Source organism: Urocitellus parryii, chromosome 3, assembly GCF_045843805.1.
Source record: "Urocitellus parryii isolate mUroPar1 chromosome 3, mUroPar1.hap1, whole genome shotgun sequence".
Lineage (NCBI taxonomy): Eukaryota > Metazoa > Chordata > Mammalia > Rodentia > Sciuridae > Urocitellus > Urocitellus parryii.
In genome coordinates, this window is record NC_135533.1 from 84,821,859 (window position 1) to 84,847,156 (window position 25,298).

The 25,298-nt window shown below is 48.8% G+C and overlaps 4 protein-coding genes across 5 annotated transcripts in view; all 4 read right to left on the reverse strand.

Moving 5' to 3' along the window:
* Hoxa3 (homeobox A3) overlaps positions 1-25,029 on the reverse strand; it is a 43,659-nt gene extending 18,630 nt beyond the window's left edge. Inside the window, exons 1-2 of one of the 2 annotated variants that reach the window (XM_026400242.2) lie at positions 24,948-25,029; positions 12,768-12,869 (exon numbers count right to left, since the gene is read on the reverse strand). The gene's annotated coding sequence lies outside the window, so the exon portion shown is untranslated. Of the gene's footprint in view, positions 1-12,767; positions 12,870-22,946; positions 23,572-24,947 lie in introns of those variants that run through there. The other variant, XM_026400243.2, reaches the window with a different exon arrangement.
* Positions 1,269-3,575, reverse strand: Hoxa4 (homeobox A4). The gene is made up of 2 exons (XM_026400247.2): positions 2,865-3,575; positions 1,269-2,315 (listed from the first exon to the last, which is right to left on the reverse strand). The coding sequence occupies exons 1-2, from the start codon at positions 3,490-3,492 to the stop codon at positions 1,969-1,971; spliced, it is 975 nt and encodes a 324-aa protein (XP_026256032.1). The 5' UTR covers positions 3,493-3,575; the 3' UTR covers positions 1,269-1,968.
* On the reverse strand, positions 13,813-18,289 carry Hoxa5 (homeobox A5). The gene is made up of 2 exons (XM_026400246.2): positions 15,730-18,289; positions 13,813-14,755 (listed from the first exon to the last, which is right to left on the reverse strand). The coding sequence occupies exons 1-2, from the start codon at positions 16,622-16,624 to the stop codon at positions 14,505-14,507; spliced, it is 1,146 nt and encodes a 381-aa protein (XP_026256031.1). The 5' UTR covers positions 16,625-18,289; the 3' UTR covers positions 13,813-14,504.
* Positions 17,015-20,406, reverse strand: Hoxa6 (homeobox A6). The gene is made up of 2 exons (XM_026400248.2): positions 19,965-20,406; positions 17,015-18,565 (listed from the first exon to the last, which is right to left on the reverse strand). Exons 1-2 carry the CDS (start codon positions 20,404-20,406, stop codon positions 18,306-18,308), a joined length of 702 nt encoding a protein of 233 aa, XP_026256033.1. The 3' UTR covers positions 17,015-18,305.
* Positions 25,030-25,298: the final 269 nt, after the last annotated feature.

Sequence of the window (25,298 nt, forward strand, 5' to 3'; positions counted from 1 at the left end):
ATGCTAGTTTTTTTTTTTTTTTTCTGACATGGTGTATTTGTTTGCCCCTGAATTTTTCTTGACCCCTCAGAGACTGGTGCCTATCATTTCTCTCTCTCAAATCTGGTTTGTTTGTAGGTTAAGAACAGATCACCCCTGCTTATATCACACACAAGGCGGCAGGGGTGAAAGGGGTACCAGCACCAATACTGTACCCTGCTGATGGAAATTTGGGTTTAAGAGTCCTCAGATGTTGTACAGGTAGGTGAACACCCACTCCCATCTCTGTTACATTACTTGGTGACCTAAAAACTTCACTTTTTCAAGGACAGATGACAGTTTTACTCTTCTTGCATCAGTATGCATCATCATCATTTCTGTATCTTTCTATAGGGTACTCTCTGCCTTGAGTGCAACCTGGACTCAGTATACAAATACTAGAGTTATAGAGATCAAGAAGTGAGTTTTAATTTTCAACCTTTTGGATCTAGTTCTAGGAATTGAGAAGAAAGATCCCAAAGCATTTGAGGAAAGTGACCCTCGTTTCACAATTTGGCTTTATTCCAGCAGTGAACTCTTCCAGGTCTACTTTGCTTGAGGTACATTTTGGGGTGTCATTATGCTTTTATTTCCTCAGAAGATGTTTTGGAGGATGTACTAGGGAAAATCTCTTTTATTTTGAAAGCTCTTCTTAAATAAAAGAGAAACAAGCGAACAAAAATACCCAAGCTATACTTGGTGATGAGGTTCTTACAACCAGCCTAGAAATGAAAAGCAATCTCAACCCTTTGCACAAACTATTTTTTTTATCTCCAGGGAAACAGGCAGATTAAACGGGAAGGTGCAACAAATACCAAAGGGACCACTTCTTTCCAAGTGTGCTCAGAGTTCAGTGTGTAGAACAGCTGCAGAAACTCCTGGGCCCCCGCTGCACTGCATGGTTTCACCTTTCATTGCAGGGAAGGACACGTTTCTATGCCTTACAGAGACTTGAAACCTGAAATCCTGGCCAAGTTTGGGAAGAAGAGGAGCCCTCTCAGAGCTCAAGAGCCTTCCTGCTCTTTGGAACATTTCCACAGCGGGTCAAGCCCGACAAGAGTTCAACTCAAGTTGAAAACACACACACACACACACACACACACACACACACAAATTATGTGATCAGTCAGAATCTGTGTTACACAGCTCAAGCCATCTACAAGGTTTTTACATGCAAGGGCAAACACTTCAATCCAGAAGTTTTTTTTTTTAATTATTATTTTTAATGAAAAGTTTAGGAAACACACACATCTGTCTTTTAGTTTTTAATGTTTTTTAAAACAAAGTTTATTCTTGGCACATGGCTTTCTATACAGCCATATCACAATTTGTACAGTTGCACATGGATCTAAATGCTTTCCCCTCTCCCTGGAGATTGTGCCCCTGAATAAGACAGTATCTCTTTAACAATATCTTAAATAAATGCAAGGAAGGGAAACTAATGGGCACACCTACCATCACACCTACACATTTTGAGAATTAAATAATCGTGTGAGGCCCACAATGTCCACTCATTTATTCAGTTCAATACACAGTTTGTATGAGCTGCCCTAATGGAGAAGGAGGAGGTAAAGAGGGTGGGAAAAGGTCTGTTTTCCTCTTGCAACAAATATACAAGTACATTGTCTCCAGTCAGTATGTTATGTCCAGCTGACTTTAGACATCTTAAATATAGGAGATGCCAAGTAGTTCTTCTCAGGTATACAAACCCAGGCCAGCAGGTTGTGCCACCAAGCAGCAACCTGGACAAGTCTCTCTTGGGTGGCAAGCAGCACACACTCTTCCTGGGAGTAATGTCTTCTTTTTTTGGTTATCCTTTTCACCAAGTTGGGCTTTGTTTTGGTGTCTGTTATGAACCAGATGGGGAGAGAGGGATGGAGAAATGGGCAGGAGCAGAGAGAAGAAAAACAGGTAAGGGACGGACAAGAAACTGACTAGGTCTCTAGAACATTATATGGAAGAGGGAATGGGTGTGGAGGAACCAGGAAGAGAGTGAGGATGAGGGTGTGGGCTCTGAGTTTGTGCTTTTCCTGGCGGGCCAGCAGAGGTCGAGGCCGGGTTGGAGGTTCGCATCTTGGTGTTGGGCAGTTTGTGATCTTTCTTCCACTTCATTCTCCGGTTCTGAAACCAGATCTTGACCTGGCGTTCGGACAAGCAGAGAGTGTGGGCGATCTCGATGCGGCGCCGCCGGGTCAGGTAGCGGTTAAAATGGAACTCCTTCTCCAGCTCCAAGACCTGCTGCCGGGTGTAGGCTGTTCGAGAGCGTTTGGGCTCCCCTCCATTATAACTGGGATTGACTGAATGCCCAGAACCCCGAAGAAGAAGGCCAAGGAGGAGGAAGTGGAAGAGCGGGAAAGGAGGAGAGAGAAGATAGGGTGGGGAAGAGCAATTGGACATCATCATTATATAATAACCTGACATCAAGTTCACGCAAGATACATAAAACGGCAAAGAAAATGTTTCACAGGCTATTGACAACGGGAAACACCCGAGAGCCATAAAGAATGGTGCTGGGCATTGGGGCTGAAGAAAAGCTTCAAAGACACATGGCCCGAAGCCTCTGCCAGGGCAATTAAATTTATGGGGGCTATAATTACTGCCCTAACAGTTTGTCGTCTCGTAAATCTCCCGATAAAGGGACCCTGGGTACAAAAGGGTTCTCACGTTTGGATCAGGCTGCAGCCTGGCGCGCACACACCCATATCCCCCAGCAGCCGGGGCCAGATGGGGGCTCCCCTCCTGAGGCCCCCTTCCCCGGGCCTTTCGCTCCTGACCCCCGTCCCCACCCTCCAACCCTGGTCTGGCCCCAGCCCACCCTTCCGCCCCTCCCCAGCGGCGCCACGTACCGGCGCTGACATGGATCTTCTTCATCCAGGGGTACACCACGGGCTCCTTGCCCTTCAGGCCCGGCGGGCTCTTGTCCGCCAAGAGCAGCGGGCACGCGGGGGCGCTGCCCCCTGTCGGGACGCCTGGAGTGGCGGGGGCTGCCTCGCAGCGCCGCGGGGGCGCAGGGGGCGCAGCGCGGTGTTGCGGGGGAGGTGGTGGCGGGGGCTGCCGCCCAGGTTGCAAAACTTGGCTCGCATGCAGGCCGTGCGCCGGGCCCTTGGCGTGTGCCATGGGCTGCTCCGGCTGAGGTGGCCGCCCGGGGCTAGCGCCGCCGCGGTAGCCATAGGGGTAGGCGGCGTCCGCGGCACCGTGAGTGGGGTAGAGTGCGGCCGCGGGGTAGGCGGGCTCACGGGCGGCCCGCGGCGCGTAGTAGGAGGCAGGGGGTTCACGGCTGCCACCCGCGTGAGGGAGCTGGGGCTGCTGCTGCGGCAGGTGCTGGGTCGCGGGCGCCGGGGGCTGCTGGTAGCCGGGGCCCCCGCCTGGGCCGCCGTCTCCGCCGCCCGGGCCGCTGTGCTGCGCGTACTCCTCGAAGGGAGGGAACTTGGGCTCGATGTAGTTGGAGTTTATCAAAAACGAGCTCATGGTCATTAATTTGTGAAGTGCAAAAATACTAATTTTTCTCGCGTTGTCGTTTTTCTGGGCTCGCTGAGGCCCCTCCCCCTCTTGCCTCGCTTCCCATCCCCCCCTTCCTCTGCGCCCTTCCCCTCCCCCCGCTGTCAAGTGCCCACCCCACCCCCTCCCGCCGACGCCACCACCAAAGTTCGCGCCGCTCCTCCCCCCGCGCGCGCGCCTTCCGCCTCGGCCCCGCGCGCGCTCCGCCCCGCGCCCCACGTGCAACTCCCCCACCAATGGGCGCGCCGCGCGCGCGGACCCGGATCAGGAAACGCGCGGGTGGGTGATGGATGCCACTGTCCGGCCCAGGGAGGGGGAGTGAGCAGGGGCTTCAGTCCTCCAGCCCCCCAATTTGGATTACCGCAGGGAATTCAGGGCCTGTCAGGCTGTAGCTCCCCTGGGCCCCGCGAACGCCCTACTTCTAGCCTAGGCCCCAGGGCAGACTCAGCGCTGATTTCCAGCCCAGTCAGGCCCCGCGTCCTCCAAGGTTCGAGGCCCGCTGCGGGAGGGAAAAGGCGTCGACACCAAGGGGCATCCTGTTTTTTATCATGGCACTGGAATAAAACGAACGTGGCCGACCGACAAATTTTCCCACCCGCTTATTCCTTTCCTACACCCTGCTGACTCGTCCCTATTTTGAGAAGACTGGCAGGAGCTGCAAAGATTGGGTGTGTAGCTGAGAAATCTACACAGGGGTGTACAGCGAAGCCATTCCAGTGTGATCAGACAGACATTTCTTATTTGTTTCCTTTTAAGACAGTCTGTTTTGTTTTTACCTTATTAAAAACAAAACAAAACCCACCTTTCTAATAGCATCTTTTTGATGGAGGGGTCGACCTAAGAACTAAACATGCCTGAGTTGACGAAGTGCGATTGTGCAGTCAGACGACGGCTCAAGGATAAGAATGGATAGAAGCAACACTTCCATAAAACCGAGCTTTTAAATAAATAACTTCCTATTTCAGAACAATCCCCAAATAAAAGCAAGCTTAAAATAGAATAAGACCTTTGCCAGATCTGATCCCCAGGGGTCTTTTCCAGCTAAGAATTTTGTTTTCTCTTTTGGTTGCTGCTTTTTCAGGCTGTAGCTGAGACTAGAGTTATATTTACAGAACAATCTATAATTTCTGAATTGCTGAAAATTAGCATATTAACGATATCAGTAGCTCCGGAAAGGAGGGAAAGGGACTGTTGCCTGCCATTTGGTAATTGAAATTTGATGGGTAAACTAATTATGCCATTATTAACAAATAAATTACTTATTAATTCCACCTAATGTTGATCTTTGAAGTAAATACTGATGCCTTATTCGTAGTGTGTACTTTTCCTTTTGTGAGTACCAGACACAACTAGATCCTCCAATTTTCAGCCTAGATTAGAGCAGTGCAAACTAGCATAGTCATCATTCTAAAAATAACTTTCATATTGGCAGGCAAAGCAAGGATATTTCAGCTGGTGCACCTTAGTTGATTTTTCAAAGAGCAGTATAAACAGCCTTCTCACAACTGAGTCTGGAACGCAGACAAGGAAAGTTATAGCTTAAGCCTGGAGACACTTCAAAAAGAATGTCAATTTTATCTTCATTTATATCGGTTACTCATATGAGTTACTAAATGCTAGAATATATCTATTTGATGGATAGTCGTTTAATGCTTAGCCACATAAAGCCTATTATATGGGACTAATCTTTAAACTAATTTAGGAGAAGAGGTTAAAAAAGGGATCATATTAGCTTTCTAACTGGAACGTCCTGAAGTGGTATAAAGAGCTTTTCCGCATTGGGTGTATGTGTGTGTGAAAAGTGCAGCCTACTGACTTGAGGCACCCTGAATTTTTTTAATGGAATCTGAGCCACAGACAAATATCAACGCTGATTATAATCTTTAGACATCTTCTCTAGACTCGGGTGGGGAAAATCTAGCCTGTGATACAGCAACCTAAACCAATATGTCTTGCCAGCAAGAAAAAAATAATAGGTACCTAGATTGTATACTATGTAATAGAAATAATATACTTATAGATAATATGTATTACAAATCTGAGCTCTCTGTGCTTCAAGGGGAGAAAAATCGTGACAAGGAAATCTTGCTCTCCTCAAGTCATCAACCTTGAGTATTAGGGTCTTAACTATGTCTGTTTAATATTATTTATGGACACTAAAACACAAAATTCATGTTGTTTAGCCTCAGAATCTTCTACGAAATTTCTATTTTTAAGTATTAAGGAGACACAGGCACTGTTTGTATATGGATAAGCTAAACCAGCTAACTGTGCCTGTGTTTCGTGTGGTTCTATTACTTTAGGAAGATGGGCTTACACAGAATCCCCCAAGGCCTGTAACTTGTCTTTGCGGGTTCGTATCATAAACACAAACGGAGCCAGGACCACCAAGTGTTATCTCACACACCGACATTTTGACATTTTACTGCAAGATTTATGGCTGTAATAAACAATCCCAGTACCTTTCTGAACCTTCCACAATCTTCCTTTGCAAAAACCATAGCACAATTCCATTGAATCAAATAATCTTTTAAATATGTATATATGTAATTATACATACATGTATATATATTCTAAATCACCTCTTGCCTTTACATAAAATCCAAGACAGCAAAGGAAAAACTAGGAAGATACTAACTCAAAAAAAAAAAAAAAAGAAAGAAAGAAAGAAAGAAAAGAAAAACAAAGCCCTGAAGTTTTACCAGCAGCATCTTGCCCGAGAAAAGATGGGATGCCCTGAAATCGAGCAGAGAGGGAGCATGCTAATCTTCACACACCAACTGGCTCCAGTCCCAAGCCGAGTGAAATCTTTATCCTTTCCTTGGGAAACTGGTAAGCATATTTGCTCATTTCCATGTGCAGGGATAACATATATTCCCAACAAAAGCTTTCTTAAAATCCCATTAAGTAAAATAACTTTTCATCATGTCCTCGCATCCCAGATGGAGAAGGAGAGTGAAGGGAGTCCTAGGGAAAGGGAGGGCAAAAGGGAGGCAGTATTTGCAGTTTGGTTTGAATCTGATTTGAATCATTTTGAATATGTTTGGAACAGCCTTTCCTCTTGAATGCAACCCTGTCCCAAGTTTCAAAGTGACCGAACAGTGACACCGTGTGCATTTTGTTTCTTATTAATCTTACACATTGACAGTCTTTGTTAAATCACAAGGCGCGCCCTTCACCAGCCGACATTTTCATATTTGTTAGACGCGCTGACCTGAAGTTCACCTCGGCCTTGGACTTTGCGCTTCTAAAAGGTCTATACAGTGTCTTTTAGAGAGCAGGGTGCTTTGCCCAGGTCACTTCTCAGGAAAAACCAAGGGGGAAAAACCAAGGGGGGAAAGCAAAGGAAATGTAAACGTTATGGAATGTATTGACTGTATTTGTCCTTTGTTCTTTAGAGGCAGAGCCCCAGATTGTTCTCTATCTGAAGCACGTCTTTAGAGCAAACTGGGGAATGGTAGAATTTCAAAATGCCTGATGGTGGCTTTTGAGGGCTTCCCCCCACCTACCCTGAGGCATATGATTGTAAAGGAACAACATGTTACCAGCTATTTGACCAATTAATTGTTTGGGGGGTAATTTCCTTGTAGTAGTTTAAAATAATGAACACAACCCAGACAGAAAACCTAAAATTTATATTAAGATCAGGATTGTATGAGAGGCCTAAATATTGAAATCCTCTGAATACTCTGGAAGCAGTATGCAAGTGCCTTTTTCTTTCCCTTTAAAGACTAGCTGGGAGGTATCTATGGGTATTAAAGCTAAAATGTTTCTAAGGTGTGTTACTTGGTTTTAACCAGAAATACAATAGTAAGGTCCTCTACAAGAGACATAGAATTGTCTCAGTAAGAGGGGTTTCCACTTTCTTCATTTCACTAGTCCAGATGTGGTAAAGTGTGTACTGCTGTAACAGTAATCACCACAGTTGTTTCCTTTCTTCTATTTCATCTGGCAAAACCCCATTTGGCTCCAAGCTCTTGGCCAGGGTAGAAACTTTACACATTGCACAGTAGAAGCACCCTTATTACTTCCATGAAGGCAGTGTTTGGGAAATATTTACTTTAATACTGAACATACCTGGCACTGTTAAATCTAATCAACCTGAATATATCAAGATGATCTCAAACATCCTTGCAATAGTCTACATTCTGGGTAGTTGGATTATCTCCAAAATTAAGAAGAAAAACCTAGAAAATATTTTATCTTTCTCTTCTACTTTCCTACATTGATCACTTGAAGGTCAATACATAGAAAAGGAAACCACGTCCCCCAGGAAATAGATTCTAACAGCATCAACACTTAAAACCAACTTAATGCATGAAAAAGAAAATATTGTTTAGTTATTCAGTTGCAACTCACACAGGAGCTATGGTTCCAGCCTGCTTCCATAGTACACTATTCCCTTTCTTTTCTACTTGCCCACTCTTCCTGCTTAGCTTGTTTTCCCCACTCCTTACCCACCACCCCACCCATTTCCACAGGTAATTTTCAAAAGTATATTCTGGAGAACAGAAATCTTATGGTGTGGCCTGGCATTTGTGGATTCCACCTTCTTGCATTCTCTAGTTATTCAATTGTGTCGTAGCATTTGTCTACATTCAGTTGTGGGTTAATAATAAATATAACAAAAAATTCTTCAACAACATGAATGTTTTCTCCCTGGTGGTGGTGGTGGTAGGAATCCTGTCTCTTTCTAGAGTGTTTCCATGTCTTTCCCTCCTCTTTCAAGCTCTCAGAACTTTGCATTTAGTTTCAGAAAAAGTGTTTTCTATGTTTGAAAATTGCAAAGGATACATTTTGCATGAAGTGCCTGTGTTTGCCCTTTCTCTCCACACTTTTGAGGTCATTATAGGTACTTAAAAAAAACAAAACCTAGCCAATCAAAATCAACTTTATCAAATAAAAGAGGTTTCCTGTTCAGTTCTCTTGCCTTTGTGGGTACAATGGAACATGGGAAAGTTGCTACATTGTTTCTTAAAGGTACACTGATGAGTTTTTGAATGTTTTTCTTGCTGACAAACCTACAAACCACTCCTGCTCTCCAACATCTAAGGTGTTGGTGTTTCAGAAATCTATGCCTATTTACCTGCTGCTATTCCCTCAGAATGGAAGCAATAATTCAACATGAAATACAGCATGTATTACTCTTGAAAAGAGGAATTTTCTATCCTTTCCTCCGTAATTGAGGTCATTCAACCACTAGGGTTCACCTGGAGTCCATACTGTGATACACGCGTCACTCCGAGCCATTTTATCTTTTGTGCTGATAGTCAAGATCGCAGCTCTAACATTGACATCAAACTCTGTCTGCGCAGATGACTAAGAGTGCTACACAATGTAAACTTTTGACCCTCAACTTTTTGACCTGCAGTTGTAGCACACTAACCACAAAGATACACAAAGCTGAGCTTCTTCTTTCAGGGAGAAGCTCCCCCACCCCAACCCCCTGGATTGAGGATCTTGGGATACTGTGCTTCTGCCACTGCCTTTTGGAACTGGAGGGTGAACTGGATATTTCTGTGTGTTTTTGACTGTATTTCCTGTCAAATTAGTCTGCTACTTATTTTTTTGTCAGCACTTACATAGGAACTAGATTAACTTGAAATCATTCATGATTTCAGTAATAAGGTAAATTTGGGTACTTAAAATTTTTTCAAAAAATGAAAGCGAAGATGGGGGGAACTATCAATGGGAAATGGGAACATTTTTTTCTTTATTTAAAAATAAAGATGCAGCCCTAATTGTTTGGGAGAGCTAGCCCAGGCGGGCAAGTTGACTGTGAACTTGTACTAAAGCGTGCTCTGCTGGCGATTCCTAGGGTGTGCAGATTTATCTTCTCTGCATTTACTTAACCCGGCAGTGAACTGCGCGGGCGTCATTTGTTAGGCGATGACAGACTTCACCTCCAGCAAGGGCTGCTTCACAAAATTGCGATAATTACCTAATAACCTTCATAACAAATATTATTATTAAAAAGACCCATTTGTGGGGAAAGGATCTGGTGGGAGAAGGACAAATTTCTTTGTGAAAAAATACCAAACAAAACAAACCTGGGCTGATCTTTTAGTTCTGGGGCTTAGAATGGCTAGAATTATGGATCCCTCCCCTATGTGGGTGGGAGCCTAGGCTGACCCCCTCAGCCCATGCCTAGTAGCCCCATTAATAGTTTTGTCATTGACTCCAAGGAAACCCCTTCTTAGAAGCCAAAGGGATGGAACCCACAATGCTCTGCCCTCTCCATGGTGGGCAAGCCATGGATAGACCCCCAGCCAAGGCAGGGAGACCCTAAGGGCATCTTTCAAGCTAAAATGACAGTCTTCCTCTTATCAGCCCATCTTTTAGGATGTGGCTGTTTGGGCATAATCCTCTCTGAAGCTCAACAAATGAACATTACTGTTTCTGGTAGAAAATTCTAAGACACTCTCCTTGCAGAGCCACCAGCAATGAAGCAGGGGAAAACACAGGAGAAAAGGACTCTTGGCATAATGTTGTGAAAATAGACCATGCAAACCCTAACAAACCCCTAAGTAAGTGTGACCAGAAGCTTCCTAATATATTTATAGGTCAGGAAATATTTTCTCTCAGGTTTGTGGAAACAAATGAGCCCCTGCACATTCCTGCCGCCTTTTCCCTTTACAAGATGAGAGGAGCATAGACATACTTTTGCCACCGGCTGAGGCTGGATGTCTTCAGTGACAGAGATTTTTTTTTTCCCTAAGTAAGTTCCTTTGCAAAAACAACCCCCCCAAAAATAATCACAAAAAGAAATAACTTGTCTACAAAATGAGTAGATAACCAGTCATCCTTTTTAGCCAGCTTGCTATGAAATTAGGAAGAAAGAAAAAAATCCCTCTAATAACACTTACATAGGTCCGACTGGATATTGTATTTCTTAAAAAGCCATTTTACTCCATGTGGGTCAACCTGCTCTCTTAAATTCTACTCAAGTTTTGTGAAGATTAAAATAGAAATGGACAAGCTGACAGTATTTATAGCCTGTAATTTAAAAAATTAACCAGAAAGATTCTCTTTGTTGTATGGTGCTGGATATGACTCCAACGGTCTTTCTTTCAACCTCTCACCCCAAGTTGGGGTATGCCACCAACGTGGTAAAGATAATTTCTTTATGCAAGGTTCTCCGACAAACCTGCCAGGATCCCTGTGACTCTTCTGCTTCTAATTTCAGTCACCAAGGAATCACTCAAGCAAGATTACCAAATAAGTAACCAAAATAGAACCACCACCCAATATTTTGCCAATAAAGAAAAACAGCCATAGTAGCAAAAGAAAGGATCCAGAATTCTCAGACCCTACATAGAATTCTTATTCCGGTCTCCACTTAAGATTTGGACACATATGTTAGTGCTGTAGTATCCATATCACTTTAATGGGTTACACAAAATGACTTCAGGAATTCTTTATCTTGCCACTATTCATGAAAAGTAGGAGTTAGGTAGGAGGGCTCTAATTTTGCAAAACAAAACAAACTTTCAAGGTTTTGCTTTTGGTATCTCTAACTCTGGGGACAACTGTTGGATTTCCTTTGAGTACAGGTGACCTGTGCAATAAAGTTTGTCAAAATTCCAAATCTATGCCTCAAAATTTTTCTCTTTAACTATTTAGTTAATATCTCTACCAATAAGCACTTGCAGGAAAGCTGCCCAGCTCCTGAGAGAAAATCAGATCCTGTTTTTTTGTTTCATTTCTCAATGCAGTTAGAGAATTTGGCTTAACTCCTCAGACAGGATTGGGGGAAATCTTCTAGGTCCCTTTTGGGTGCCCACCAAAAAAAGACACCAGAAAAAGACACCAAGACAGGCCTCTATGTCCCCAGTCACTTGGCTTAGTTGTGCCATTGAAGAATGTAGGGGGCTGGGGCCAGAAGGGGTAGCTGGGACCAAGATGGAATTGTACCCGGGAAAAATTCATTTCACCTTACTTCACCCATTGGTGCAATTTTGGAGACTGTTTTGGAAATCACAGATTATGTAAATTTCCTGGGATCAAACAGAAAGAGCAACTAACAAAAGAGAGGCGGAAATCTCCTACTGACAAACTACCAATTTCTTTCCTAAACTACCCTTTATGATGTGTCAGGAAAAACAACCTAATGGCTCTAGGGACTTTTAAGTTGAGCACTGAAGACACCTCGATTTCCCCCCAAACTTTAGGGCACAGTTTGGAAAAAAAGAATTTGTCTGTATGCTGAGGGGGAGTAAATTGCTCTAATCTTCAGTGTTATCTAGGGGAATGCCTAATTTGCCTTTTGAGGGTCCTGTGTTTTAATTCTACAAAGAAGGAGAGGAAACGGAAAGAAGAGCGGGAGAACGGGCAAGGCGGAAGAAAAGAAAGCGTTTTTAACCCCTTTCAATTAGCCTGGGGATTCAAAGACTAAAGTTAAATCCGGCCATAAAGTTTATTGCTTCAGACTCACAGGCGGGTGAGAACAGTCCCAGAGAAATAAAAAGAACGTGCAGGCAAACAAGGTTCAGGGCCTGGTCCCTGGGGCGGGGGAGGGGGTGCTGAGCCATCCCCCAGGTGGGGACCTAGGGTCCCCCAGCGTCCAGTGGGCTTTAGCAGCCTGGGCTCGGCCTCGCAACCAGGGGCCCAGCCTGGAGGTGCAGCCTGCGCCACGCGGGCCTCAAACGCCCTCCTGCTCTCGCCCGCCAGCCTGAAACCCGGCCCCGAAGGCCGCCGCCTCAATTCAGTCCTGCCAAATGACCCTGGCCCGCGAAGACATATTGCCACAGCCCCATAAGGAATCCCGCCAGAGTCCGCCTCGGCCCTGCCGGGGCCTTTCTTTCAAACTCCGAAGCTCAACGCAGCCCTTGGCGCCCGCAGCCGGCGCCCCACTGTCTCCCAGCCCCCACCCCAGGGCTCCTCGACCCCCAAAGAGCCCGGAACAGGCCAGGCGCGGAATGGGGAGCGGGCCTGCCAAGACTCCACACGCAGGCCTATTCCCACACAAAAATCATCTTTTTGCACGCCGGCGGGAGCAGCGGAAGTCATTAACATCCGCGGTTGTGCAGCAATTAAAGTTAGGCCTGGGGATGCGGCAGGGCCACAGGCGCTGTTCACTGGGCTGCCTCCGCAAAGCTGGTTTCTTGGCTCTGCTAATTTGAGCAGAGGAAAACTTTGCTGTCCCTTTTTGGATTCAGAGGCAACCTCGGAGAGGAGGGGGGGAGGGAGAGAGAGAAAGTTTTCAGAGCACAAATAAACTTGAAAGAGCTCAGGAAGCAAGCTTACCTTACCTTAACTCGGAGGGAGCCATTTTTCAGAGTTTTGAGAAGTTGTAGTTTGGACACTTCTGGACCTAAAATTGACAATTTGAATGACCAGGAGGCACACGTAGCCTGCAAAAGAGTCAAATGGAGTCCAGCGTCAGTGAGATTATATGTTATGTGGTATATAATGTTGGATGTCAACTCCCCAAAACCATAAAACTTACTTTAATGGCCCCACGTGACGTTTTATAGCCAGTGAGCCGATCTGTCTGTGCTATGGATGATTTTACGATCTAATTCATAGACAAAACCCTATTCATTTGGCACCCAAATGTCATATAGCCGGAACTGGGGCTTATAAAGTTTACTGTTTTATAACTTTTAAAAGGAAAGACGGCATCAGTGTAAGCAGTCGGTAAATGTGCAAATCTCTAGTTGGGCTTTAGCCGCTCTGAGGAGTTTCCCAATCAAGCTAGGATGGGGTAAGTACCTTCCATTTGTAGCAAATTAATTGTAGCAAAAGAAGTCAACTGGGTTCAGGGTGAGGAGTGGGGAAGGGGTGCTGGGATGGGTTAGGGGCAGGGGGTTTGGGGTCCATAACCTGGCATAGCAGTCTCTTCAGCAAGTGGAGGCCTAAGACAGCCTTAGGAAAGAGGCAGGGTCTATGTGGGCCCCAAGGGCAGCTAACAAAGCCCTTGGATTTTTCTCCTTCTTTCTCTCCCTTTTTCTCTTTTTTGTACCCAGCAAGTTAACTTGTTTTCCTCAGAAATGGGCATAGTGGACTTTGGAACAGCTTTGCTTTTCCCACTTTCTGCCCTGAACTTTCTGATGGATCAAAGTTAGGGAGGTAGCTGGTTAGGATGGTCTGAGGCCTCCATGCACAGGCAGGCTGCTCAGGTGGCCTCAGGCTCACCAACTTCCAGGACTGGACAGACAGAAAAGCAGAAAGAGCCGCTCACTGTTTTGGCACAAACCAGACCAAGAGAACTTACAATAGAAAGTTTATTTTTTTGTTTCCAGTCAGTATTTTTTCCTTAAAAACAAATACCAAAAAAAAAAAAAAATAGCTGATCACAGTTTGCTTAAACAGCCAGACTTGGACAATATTTGTAACTTTGTTCACAAAAACATACATCACTGAAGCTGAGCTTATAAGAGCCACTTCCAGAGTTCGTGCAAAGGGTCCTACAAAGGCACGCAGGGACACACCGCTTGGAGTCACAGTTTTCGTCACAGAGTCACTAGTCACTACACGTCGAACAAGTTAAGTTGTGTCTCATCAAGTCACCTCTACAACAGCATTAATTACACAGGAATATAGGTAGTTTGAATAAAAATATCTTTAACAGCTTGGAGCTATTGAGACAGGAACACTTCCACGCACATGCACAGTTAAACAACTCGAGTGCAACACACAACATTGGCACTAAACGAGGTCGAAGGGGGACTTTTTTGTGTGTTTTTTTCTCTTTTCTTTTTTTGTTATAGTTACTTCAAGTAACACAGCTTGCTTCATATAAATAAGTTAAAACATCTATTTTTTTCAAGACAAAGCCATTCAGGACAAAGAGATGAACAGAAAGCAGATCTACTTATACAGGCGCTATAATGGCAATAAACAGGCTCATGATTAAAAGATGAATTAGGGCAACGAGAACAGGGCTTCTTCACAGAAGGAACACAAGGGAGTTTCAGAAAGTCACCTTAGTACTGACACTATGCGGGATCCGCTAATACTGCTCAGTACTTTTAACGCTCAAATACTCAGGGGCGGAAGGCCCCTCCCGCCGCCGCCATGCTCATGCTTTTCAGCTTATTATCTTTTTTCCACTTCATTCTCCGGTTTTGGAACCAGATTTTAATTTGTCTCTCGGAGAGGCAAAGAGCATGTGCTATTTCAATCCTTCTTCGGCGGGTCAGGTATCGGTTGAAGTGGAACTCCTTCTCCAGCTCCAGAGTCTGGTAGCGCGTGTAGGCCGTCCGGGCCCTTTTGCCTTCCGGGCCGCCTATGTTGTCTGCAACAGAAAAGTCAGCGGTTTAGCCACCAACTCCTCAGTCCTTGGCTTCCAAAGTCCACCAGCTTGACAAGCCAGGGTCCTGAGCAGGGAACCTGGGCAAAAGACTCAACAAGTCCTCCCTCTCTGCCTGTCCACCCTCCCCTCCCGAATTTCCTTCCCTCTTCCTTTCTAGAGAGAAACAATACGATTTGAACTCTGGGAACAATCGGCCCATCATAGGCTGGAACCGGGTCCCGAAGGACCGCCGGGCTTTCCCTCGCCCCTTTTCTGCCCTCTGGCCCTGCCCTGGACACCCCTGATTGGGGGGCACAGCCCTCATAGGCTGCCCACTCCTCGGAAACCAGCCGAAGTACGGCCCTATTCTGAGTGCCTAAGTGGCCTCCAGGTCACCCTCCCTTAAAGTTCCAGCCCCGAGAGCCGCCTCCTGTTCCATCCTGTATGCTGGGGGCGCCTGCTTTCTTTTTCTTCCTTTCCTCCTCTCTCCCTCTTACCCCCAAACTTCAGAATCCTGCCGGCCCTCGCCTCGATTATTCCCCCCCAATCCTTTTTGGGGGGCTGTAATTAGTAAGGCTGTTTTCCCAGGGTAGCCCTCCTCATAAATTATCCGCCCTGACAAGCCCGATTCACGGCCCCCACTGCCATCCTCTACCTCTCTGCTATCTGCTCGGCTCTCCAGACCCCGCAGCGCATTCAGAGGCGCTGGGGTTTGAGATGGATTTTTTCCCCCTTTCTCCCACTTTCAACGTTTAAACTTGCCTGCCCACCAGCTCATTCCCTTACTATTTGCGAGCACAGTGTGCTGCTGAAAAGAGGAGGAAGAAGGATGAAGGCAGGGGAAGAATGGCAGGGAGAAGCTCCGGAGGGCTGGGAAAGGCAAGACTAGGAAAGAACCAGAGAGAGCGGCAAGCAGAGAGGGGGACCAAGAGCCGCGCCCCCGCGGACGCATGGATTTAGAAAAGGGCTGGCTTTACCATGACTTATGTGCAGCTTGCGCATCCAGGGGTAGATCTGGGGTTGAGCGGGCGGCGCCGGGCTCGGCTCGCTCTGCGCGCTCGCCTGCTCGCTGCTGGCGGGGGCGTCCTCCTCGGCTCCGGACGCCGTGCCAACCCCCTCTCTGCTGCTGATGTGGGTGCTGCCGGCGTTGGCCGAGGCGCCGCTGGAGTTGCCCAGGGAGTTTTTCCCGCCGTGGTGGCTGTCGCTGCCTGGAGAGGGGGCCACGGCGGAGCAGGGCAGCGGGTCGGGCGGAGGCGAGTGCGTGGACGTGGCCGGCTGGCTGTACCTGGGCTCGGCGGGCGCCGCGCTGGCGCCGGCCGCGTAGCTGCGGGCGCGCTCTCCGGAGCCAAAGTGGCCAGAGCCCGAGCGGCCGACGCTGAGATCCATGCCATTGTAGCCGTAGCCGTACCTGCCGGAGTGCATGCTCGCCGAGTCCCTGAATTGCTCGCTCACGGAACTATGATCTCCATAATTATGCAACTGGTAGTCCGGGCCATTTGGATAGCGACCGCAAAATGAGTTTACAAAATAAGAGCTCATTTGTTTTTTGATATGTGTGCTTGATTTGTGGCTCGCGGTCGTTTGTGCGTCTATAGCACCCTTGCACAATTTATGATGAATTATGGAAATGACTGGGACATGTACTTGGTTCCCTCCTACGTAGGCACCCAAATATGGGGTACGACTTCGAATCACGTGCTTTTGTTGTCCAGTCGTAAATCCTGCCTGATGACCTCTAGAGGTAAACTCGCGCACTAATGGGGGAGTTGGGTGGAGGCGAGAGGGGTGGCGCGCGCCCCTCGGGCGCGTGCCCGCCACCAGCTGCCGCCGTTCAGTCGGACTCGAGCGCCACCCGCTGGAGGCAGGGCGCATCGCTCCGCTTCCGACCCGGGGCTGCAAGGGCCGGGGTCGAATTGAGGTTACAGCCCATTATGGCAAAATTATTGCATTTCCCTCGCAGTTCCATTAGGATGTACCAATTGTGAGGCCGTCAGCTGCCGATCGCGCGCCCGGCGAGGATGCAGAGGATTAGGGGGAGGTGGTGACTTGGAATTTATTTACAACAACTTTATTTCCCGGCTTTGCATCCCCTCTTATTTTTGTGTCGAGGTTGGGGTCGGTTCCACCCGTCCTGCCGGCAGCTCTGAATTTTGAAATACAGATATCACCTTCGGGGAAGGGGAGGAGGCCATTTAGCCAATTGAAGAAATAAATCCTGCCCGCAGCAGCAGCTACAATTACGGCTCTGTTTTTGCGAGCGCATGAGGGACAGTGTCCCTGCCGCTCTTAAATGACAGGCGTCTATTAAAGATAGCTTTTGTGTAGTGTTTCTTCGAGGCAAGGTCAAATTCCATACACTTTTATAACTAGAGTCGATTTTTTCTTTCTTGTAAATATGGTTTTCGTGTCATTAGTTTCCTATTTGATTTGCTTACGTATCCAGCCTGGAGAATCTTCACCACCGGGTTGCCTTCCTCGAGCTAGCCCGGGCCCAAGTCGGAGGGTTCTCGGTGAACCCAGCGAATGGGTCCACGCTTCCCTCAACCACAGAGGCTGCTTGGGGCCTACGGGTCCGCGGGTCGAGTTATTGGGGTCTTGCTTAGACCTCCAGGAATGAAATGAGGAAGTTAATGGAATCATTTCGCAGCGGTGCCTAGTATCTCCGCAGTTATTTTTCTGGGCTTTGAAAGACGAAAGTAAATCACAAATACCACTAAGAGGCGAGGGGAGTCTCCCCACTGGAGGCCCAGCATCCGAGGCGCCCCTGGCACGTTTGGAAGCCAGGACTCTTCTTGCTCCCATGGCCCTGGGCCCCCTTGTTGTGTTCTGAAAGCCGCTTGGTGGCGGCGCCAGCGCTGTCGGAGGCAAGAATCTGGAATCTGGAGTGGGAGCCTGTGGGAGTCCAGTTGCTTCCAGGGCTGTAATGTTCCACCGGCTCCCAGGTTGGCTGTTCACGACTGAGGCTGCTGCTTTTCCACTGACGGTTGTGCGCCGGCCTGAGAGACTGGACTCTGTAGTGGCCCTTTTGTTCCTGGAGCTTCTTCCTGTTTGGGGGCAGCCTCATAAGCCGCCAAAAAGCTGGGGCCCCCTTAGGCCCTGTCTTTCTAGTGGCCAGAGATGACTTGGTGATACCCGTCAGGAATTAATGGTGAGGGGCAGCCGGCAAAGATGCCCAAACACCAAACCGGGCACAGCCTGGGGCTCTTTCTTTCTGGCCACCCCGAATTCTGAGCTCAGAGAGCACAGAGATGCTAACAGGGGCCTAGACGAATTCTGAGTGCACCCTGGGACCCCGGAGCCGTCTTGGGTAGCCTTGGGGAACAGGCCTGTGTGTGTACAGTGCTCCCCGCTCGACCGCTGGGATTTGCCGTGTGTGGGTTTCTTGGTTTTTGTAATAAATAAACGCTCAGGGCTTGCAAAGCTCCTGGCACCCCCCAAAGCTGTGGAAGCCCCTGGATGGGAGCAGGCGGGGAGAAAAGTTTAGGGAGCAGGCAAGGGCAAAGGGGCAAAGCTGAGGGAGGTTCTAGCGCTGGCCTGGTCTCTGCCCAGGCGTCTACTCGCCCGCCTTTGCCTCAGAGTCCTCCCCGCTGGGCTGTGTGGAATTGATGAGTTTATTTTCCTTTTTCCACTTCATACGGCGGTTCTGGAACCAGATCTTGATCTGGCGCTCAGTGAGGCAGAGCGCGTTGGCGATCTCAATGCGGCGGCGCCGCGTCAGGTAGCGGTTGAAGTGGAACTCCTTCTCCAGCTCCAGCGTCTGGTAGCGCGTGTAGGTCTGGCGGCCTCGGCGCCCGTGGCTCCCGTAGACCGCACCTGCAAGCAGAAATGGCCGGGTGCCGGTAAGCGAGGTCCCGATAGCCAAACCAGTCAGTTCCTTGCCTCCCGCCAGGGGCCTCTGGGCTGGAAACCACCCCGCCTCCACTCTAGCCTCTCCCACTACATCTGGGGATGAAAGCGGGCTGAATGGAGAAGATATTTCATAGCAAGCGAGGTGTTTTTCACCTTAAACGACTTGGAGTGGGAAGTTACAGTTTTTGAAATTTGGGGCTTGTAAGAAAACAATTACAAGGGAAATAATAGAATAACATTCTTAATTTGGAACACCAGAGTCATTTTTGTATGTGTGAGGAGTAGTATGTGTGCTTGGGGTGAGTGGGACTGGAACCCTGTGAGCAGTATAGACACTGAATTCACACATTGGTCTCTGAAAGGACGCTACTGAGGCCACCAATGTCAAGACTCAACACATTTTTTTTTGAAAGTTACATATGGTCAGCCTTGATAAATCTCTGCAAATTCTCCCAAATTATATGACCCATCTGAAAAATACAGAGATCCACTTGGGGAAAAGTGACTTTTACAGCAAAACTCTAAGTTTTAAAATCCACATTAGGTTCTGTCTTCCTCCAAGGGGGGAGAAACTCCCGGTGGAGTCTTTGAAAACCAGGGCCGAAAAGATGGCACTATAGGTGAGCTGGAGTTTCTAGCAATAGGGATGTGTTGGGCTGTCTGTTCTGCTGCCAAAGGTTCCCAAGGGTGGGAGGATCCCCCCAAGCCAGTGTAAGGCTCAGAAGGAGGCAGAAGTTGGCTAAGAGTGAGCAGTTGAGTGGAAGGGGGAGGAGGGGAGGGAGGGGGAGAGAGAGAGCTAGGGAGAGGGAGACCCTGAGGCTGGGAATGTGGCCCTTAAAGGCTTTGAGGAGACACTGGAAGAGGTCAAATGGGGGGCCCTCTCTGTCTGGGTTTCTGAAGGGCAGAAAGGAGAGGGAATTGAGAGGTGAAAGAAGTTATCAGTAATGTCCGAAGGAGGCCCAGTCTTCTTGGGAACCCGACTAGGATGCTACCAAGGTGTAGCAGGGGCAGGCTCTCCCAACCAGCTTCCTTTTCTGGTTGCCACCTTCCCTCAAGTTTGCCCCTGTCAAGGTTTTCACACAGCCTGGTAGTGATTTCCCCCCACCCTCCCCTAAAGTATCACCTTACAAGGACCCTGCCTTTGCTTTCCTTTGCATCAGCCTGATGGCTCCATTGGGAATGGTTTTCTTCTTTTTAAAAATCGATTTTTAAAAAGCCAAAGAAACTTTGTTCGTTCTTTCCTCCACTCTCTCTAATTCCTCTTCCTACTTTCTCTGGCACTTTCTCCTTCTTCCTTTCCCTGTCTCCTTTCCCCTCTCCCTCCACTGTCTTGGGTGGGGGGAGTTGCAGGGAAAAGCCTTACCAGCGCAGGAGTTCATCCGCTGCATCCAAGGGTAAACAGGACTCGTGTACTTCCGGTCGGTGCCTTCGTCATGGAGGGCTTTGCCCTGCACGCTGCTGCTGTCGGGTTTGTACTGCTGCTCGGGAGAAAAGTGCAGGTAGTCCCCGGGGCCCCTCTGCTTGCCACTGCCCGAGGGCGAGGCGCCACTGAGGTCTTTATCAGAATAGAAACACGAGGCCCCGTACTCGTAGGATGCCCGGTTGCAGGCCAGGACCGAGTTGGACTGTTGGTAGAAACAAGGTGAGGTGTATGTCTTGTCCGGGAGACTCGACGCCCCATACGAGGCCGGGAAGGGCCTCAGCGCGTCATAGCCGGCTGGGTAGAGGGGCAGCTGGCCCAAGAAGGAGTCCTGGCCGCTGGGCAAGCTCCCGGGGAAAGTGGGATTCACAAAATAGGAACTCATTTGCGCGCCCCTCTGCAGGACTGTGATTTGTTGTGTATTAGTACATCTGGCTATAACTATTAGTAGTCATCGAACTGGTTTGTTTCTGGATGGCCGAACGCCAAAAGCGACAGCAGCAAATCGCACCAGCTGACGCGGCGGCGGCCAATGGGAGAGAGCGCCGGAGCCCGCTCCCCGGGGACCGCGGCGACCGAGGCAGCAAAGTTACAAACAGCCCCCAGCCCGCCCGCCCGCCCGCCCGGCAGATTAATGGGCGCGCACAGCCAGCCGGCCCAGCTCCTTTTCCCGAACGTCAGCGGCGGGCACGGCCGGGGCAGGGATGTACAGATCAGACCCGGGTAGGGGGAACCAGCGTCCAGGCCGCGGGAAGGCCCAGCCAGGCTCGCTCTTTCCTCCTCCTCATTTTGCCTGGTTGGATTTTGCTGGGGTTTTCCTCCAAACAGGAAACCTGACAACCCACACGGACGGCTTTGCTCCCTGCTGGCCTGCACTTCAGGCACGGCCCAGAGTTGCCCCTCCCACTGCGCTCCCCTACTGTGGATGTGGGTTCTTGAGCTAGACAAGGGACTCTTAGAAGCCAGGCTTTCACTGTCTGCTCTTCACTCCTGTACCTCAGAAATCGATACAGCCCCTTATTCTCTCCTTCTCACTCTTACCAGAGGTCTGGGCCTTGCAGCCAAAGGCTGAAAGCTCACTTCACAACTACCCAGCACAAGGCCAAACTTAAGCTCTTCCTGCTGCCTCTTCCTCCCACATACAACACGTCTTGAGCACTGATGGGCTCTTCTACAATGGCCTTTGCCTTCTTGGTCTCAAAGCAAGCACCGCCAGCAACTGCGCATTCCCATCCTGTCTTTGAACCCCAGCAATGAAGAGACCAGAAACCACTGTCTCAACAAGAAAAGACCATAGAAGAACAGCTGTGAGACTGAGATCTGAATCCAGAGATGGGACCTGCTCCCCTCACCCAGCATGGGGGACTCTCCACCTTTGTACAGCTCAGAGCTGAGACAGATACAAATCCAGATGCAGACCTGCTCCCTCTTCATTCCAGAGGCACAGGGGATGCAGGGCCCTTGGCCAAGCAGGGCAGAGAGAACAACCCGGTGGGGCCTAAGGACAGGGGATAATTAATGGGCTTGGTTTCAGGAGCCCCAGTAGCTCACACTGTGTGGGTTGTACCCTCTTTCCTGTCCTTCCTGAGACTACTCAGGGAGCTGCCACAAGCAGTAGCTCCAGAACCCAGAATAGTTGTCTCAAGGGCTCCAGAAATCCTGAATTGCTTTTACCGCTGTCCCAAGTCTGGCAGTTTCCAGATAGGACATGAAAAACCAGTTCTGGGCTACTCTCTTTTGCTTGAGAGGTGTACATTCAAGATAGTTGCCTTTTACAGCACAGGGATCAACCTCATTTTGCAAAATGTGATATCGGTCCAATGGCATTTTTAAGACTGTGTTTGTTAGGCTTGTAAAATCCCTTGAATTAGCTTTAAAAATCCTCAATTCTGTGGAGGTTGAAGAAAGAGTATTGACGTGATTTGGTTTGATTTCAGAAGGCTGTTTGTCAGATATAAAACTCTGGCCAACAGAGGCTAATGGGGTTCAGGACTGAGCGGGGGGAGTGGCAAGTGGCAATGCTCCCATAGGAATCTGTGAACGACTTTCTTAATCCCTTCCTTACTTTTCAATTTTTTCCTTGACTTCCCTTTGCCCAAAGGGAGAAAAAAAATCAGAAAAGGACTGGCCTAAGGTCAGCTTACACAAAGCCCAAGGTTGCCAGGAAGCCTTGTGCCAGTGTCTTGATCAAACTCACTGGGGAAAGTTTTTCCTTTACATAGAAAGAAGGCTCATTCTTAGACAAAATTTGTCGTTTCCTACACATTTCTTCAGGGGAATGATCTAATAGGTGAAAATGAAAACTCAGGAATCAAAACGTAAAAAGGAAATTATTTTCTCAAAAAGTCAAGTTTGAAGAATATTGTATTTCTGTAATTGTTTCTTAAAATCATTAGATGGCAGTGATTTCAAGCAAGCTATTATTTAAAATGAAAAAAATCGTTTTTCAAATATTGATAAATATTTACATTTACAATTCTCTTTTGTTTCATGTCCCACACAATGTTGGAGATTGTAGTTTTTTACTACTATTATTGTTATGCTTTGACCCAGATTCTTGATCTAATAATTGTCACAGCCTATAAGAGAATTTGATTTCTCAGCTAAGAGTCAGAAAACGTTATATTTCTAGCTTCTGTAAGCACTAAGAAGGGACAATATATTAAATTAAAATCTACATGTTACCCAAGGCTGGTGCATATTATGTTGGCAGTCAACGAATTTATTTCTCTGACCAGACACACACGTGTGAGTATATATATGGGGCAGGGGGAGGCAGGCAAGCACACTGGACAGACCCATTCAAGCAATAATAGGAACCTCACAGTCTCCGTAGACCCTCCATAAAGCCTCTCCTGGGACGGTGAGAATGTCCGTCCCAGGAATTTCTCTTCTCTCTCATTGCTACACAGAAAGCAGACTTACCTTTCAGTTTCCTCCAACGGGGGCAGGATGGCGAATAGGGTCACACAGTCCACCCTTGCCCTGCGCTACCCGTCCACTTCCTCCATTTCCGCCAACCTGGAGGTTGGCCTGCTGGTGTGAGTGTGGGGACCTCGAAGGCCCACCTCCGTTCAGCCAAATCACTAGCCAGGATCAGAACCCAAAACACACAGGTGCGGCCTCTGTCCCTCACAGGCCCTCTCCTGGAGACACAGCCCGCCTTCCTTGCCATAGCCAATTCTTCTCAGGGCCAGCCAGGCCAGCAGGCCTCAGGACTACAAGTGGTCTTTCCAATGTCAGAATCCCAAAGCCAGCGTGTTCCCCCAATCGGCGTGCGCCCTCAGGGCGCCTTGGGACGCGCAGTTTGGACAGAAGCAGCCATGATGTGCCAGGCGGCCTGTGCGACCAGTCTCCATGGTGCTGGGGTGAGGGTGAAGGGAGGACCCGAGTCTTTTCCGGCGTCCGGCTGTCAGGGGTGGCGGAGGCAGGAAGATTTCCCAGCCAAATAGACCCTGGGAGACAGCCCCCAGACCCCCTTCTTCCCCCTCTCCACTGCCTTCTGGGGAATCTCTGAGGGGCCGGTAGAGCAGTCGCGACAGGCTGTAAGAGGCGGGCTGCGGCTGGCGCCGGTCCCGGCGACGGCCACAGCGTGGCAGCAGCGAGCCCCCGACTCGGTCGCAATAAATAATCTGCCCGCGGCAGCCGCAGTCAGGCAGCCGGACGCCCCACCATGCGAATTCGCCGCTTTATCTGCCCCAAGCGCACCCACCGCGCGGGCGAATGTCCCAAACATCTACACTCCGTTTTAAATTATCCAATGCATACCAAGGTTTCTTCTCAAAACGGAGAAACGACAACAGCAAAGAAAAAAAACAAATAAAAAGAATTAAAGCCTAGAATCTCGGGATTGATTCTTGTCGCTGTCCCGGGAGCTCCCCGGGGCAAATCTGGGCTGAAGCGCACCAACTGAGCCGCAGTTCGTATCATCTCGCTAGGCAAAGCCACCGCTAGCAGACCCTCAGTACCTCCACCCGACTAGGTCCGCAGTACTCTCCCTGCTTGTGGGAGGTGGGGCTAGTGGACGCCAGACCCTTGTGCCGAGGTGGGTTGGGGGGTTCCCGTTATTGCCAAGACTCGGTTTGCATCCGTCCTTCAACCTTAGCGGCGGGCCCTTGCCACCCACACTAACACCACAATGTTTTTTTTTTTTTTTTTTTTTTTTTGCACCGAAATGTCCCACCAAGCAACAACCAGACAATTAACCCCATCCTCTCCTTCAACACAGAATTCCACCCATCCACCTATTCCCGCTCTCAGAGCTTCAGACACCTCTCATCGGAAAACCGGGGAAAGGATGCAGGCAATCTGCGGAGAACTCTGGCTGAACTAGTAAGTTCCTTTCTCTCTGAAACCAATGTATATGGAATAGAGAGTACTGTTTTGATGCCTCTGGGTTAACTCACTTTGTCCTCACCTCTTCCCACCTTCCCGGGTTGGGAACTATCTCCTGTTGTTGGAGAATTCCATCGAACTAATTGGGCCATGAATGAAAAAAACAACAAAAATATCCAAACCGAGAGGCTGGCAGGAAACACAGAGTGTGGGGTCAGTGGAGAAAGGGCGAGAGAAGACTCAAATACTGCTGCCAGGAACATGGGGTCAATGGGAAGGTGCCACGATGGGAAGATGGCATTTACTGACATGATGAGCCAGGGAAGGGAGAAAGACGGAGTGGTGCTGATGGTGGTGGTGGTGGTGGTGGTGGTGGTGGTGGTGGTGTGTGTGTGTGTGTGTGTGTGAATGAGTGTGTGTATGTGTGTGTCACAATGGGCTATGGTGGGTAATGCAGGCGAGTGTGAACTGGGGACTATGGGGTAAGGGTGGGTATTGCATTGCTCCCCTTCAAAGCCGTGCTGGTTTCCCTCTCTCACCCTGCACAGCACCTCACCACCTTTGCTCCTGTCTCCTTCCCACATGTCTCACCTTCAGATGGCGGCTGCCAGAAGCTCCTGCCCCTCTGACAGCTGTCGCTTGCGCAGCCCGGGAGACGAATTGTCCTCCTTCCTGGTGCCAGAGGACGCAGGAAATTAGCCAGGTTGCGAGTTGCAAAGCGGCCGCTGCAGCGCCAGGACCTGGGCGCGCCCCACCTCCAGCGCGAGCAGCCCGGCCAGGCCTGGCTGGGGCTTCCCTTTGCTCGCCATCGCGGGACAAAGCGCGGACCAGCGGGGACTGGAAGGCCGAGCTCCGAAGCAGGCAGGATGGAGCGGAGCAAAAGAATGCGGCTCTATTCTCGCAAGGGAAATTATAAAAAAGTTCATGTTCACGGTTCCTATC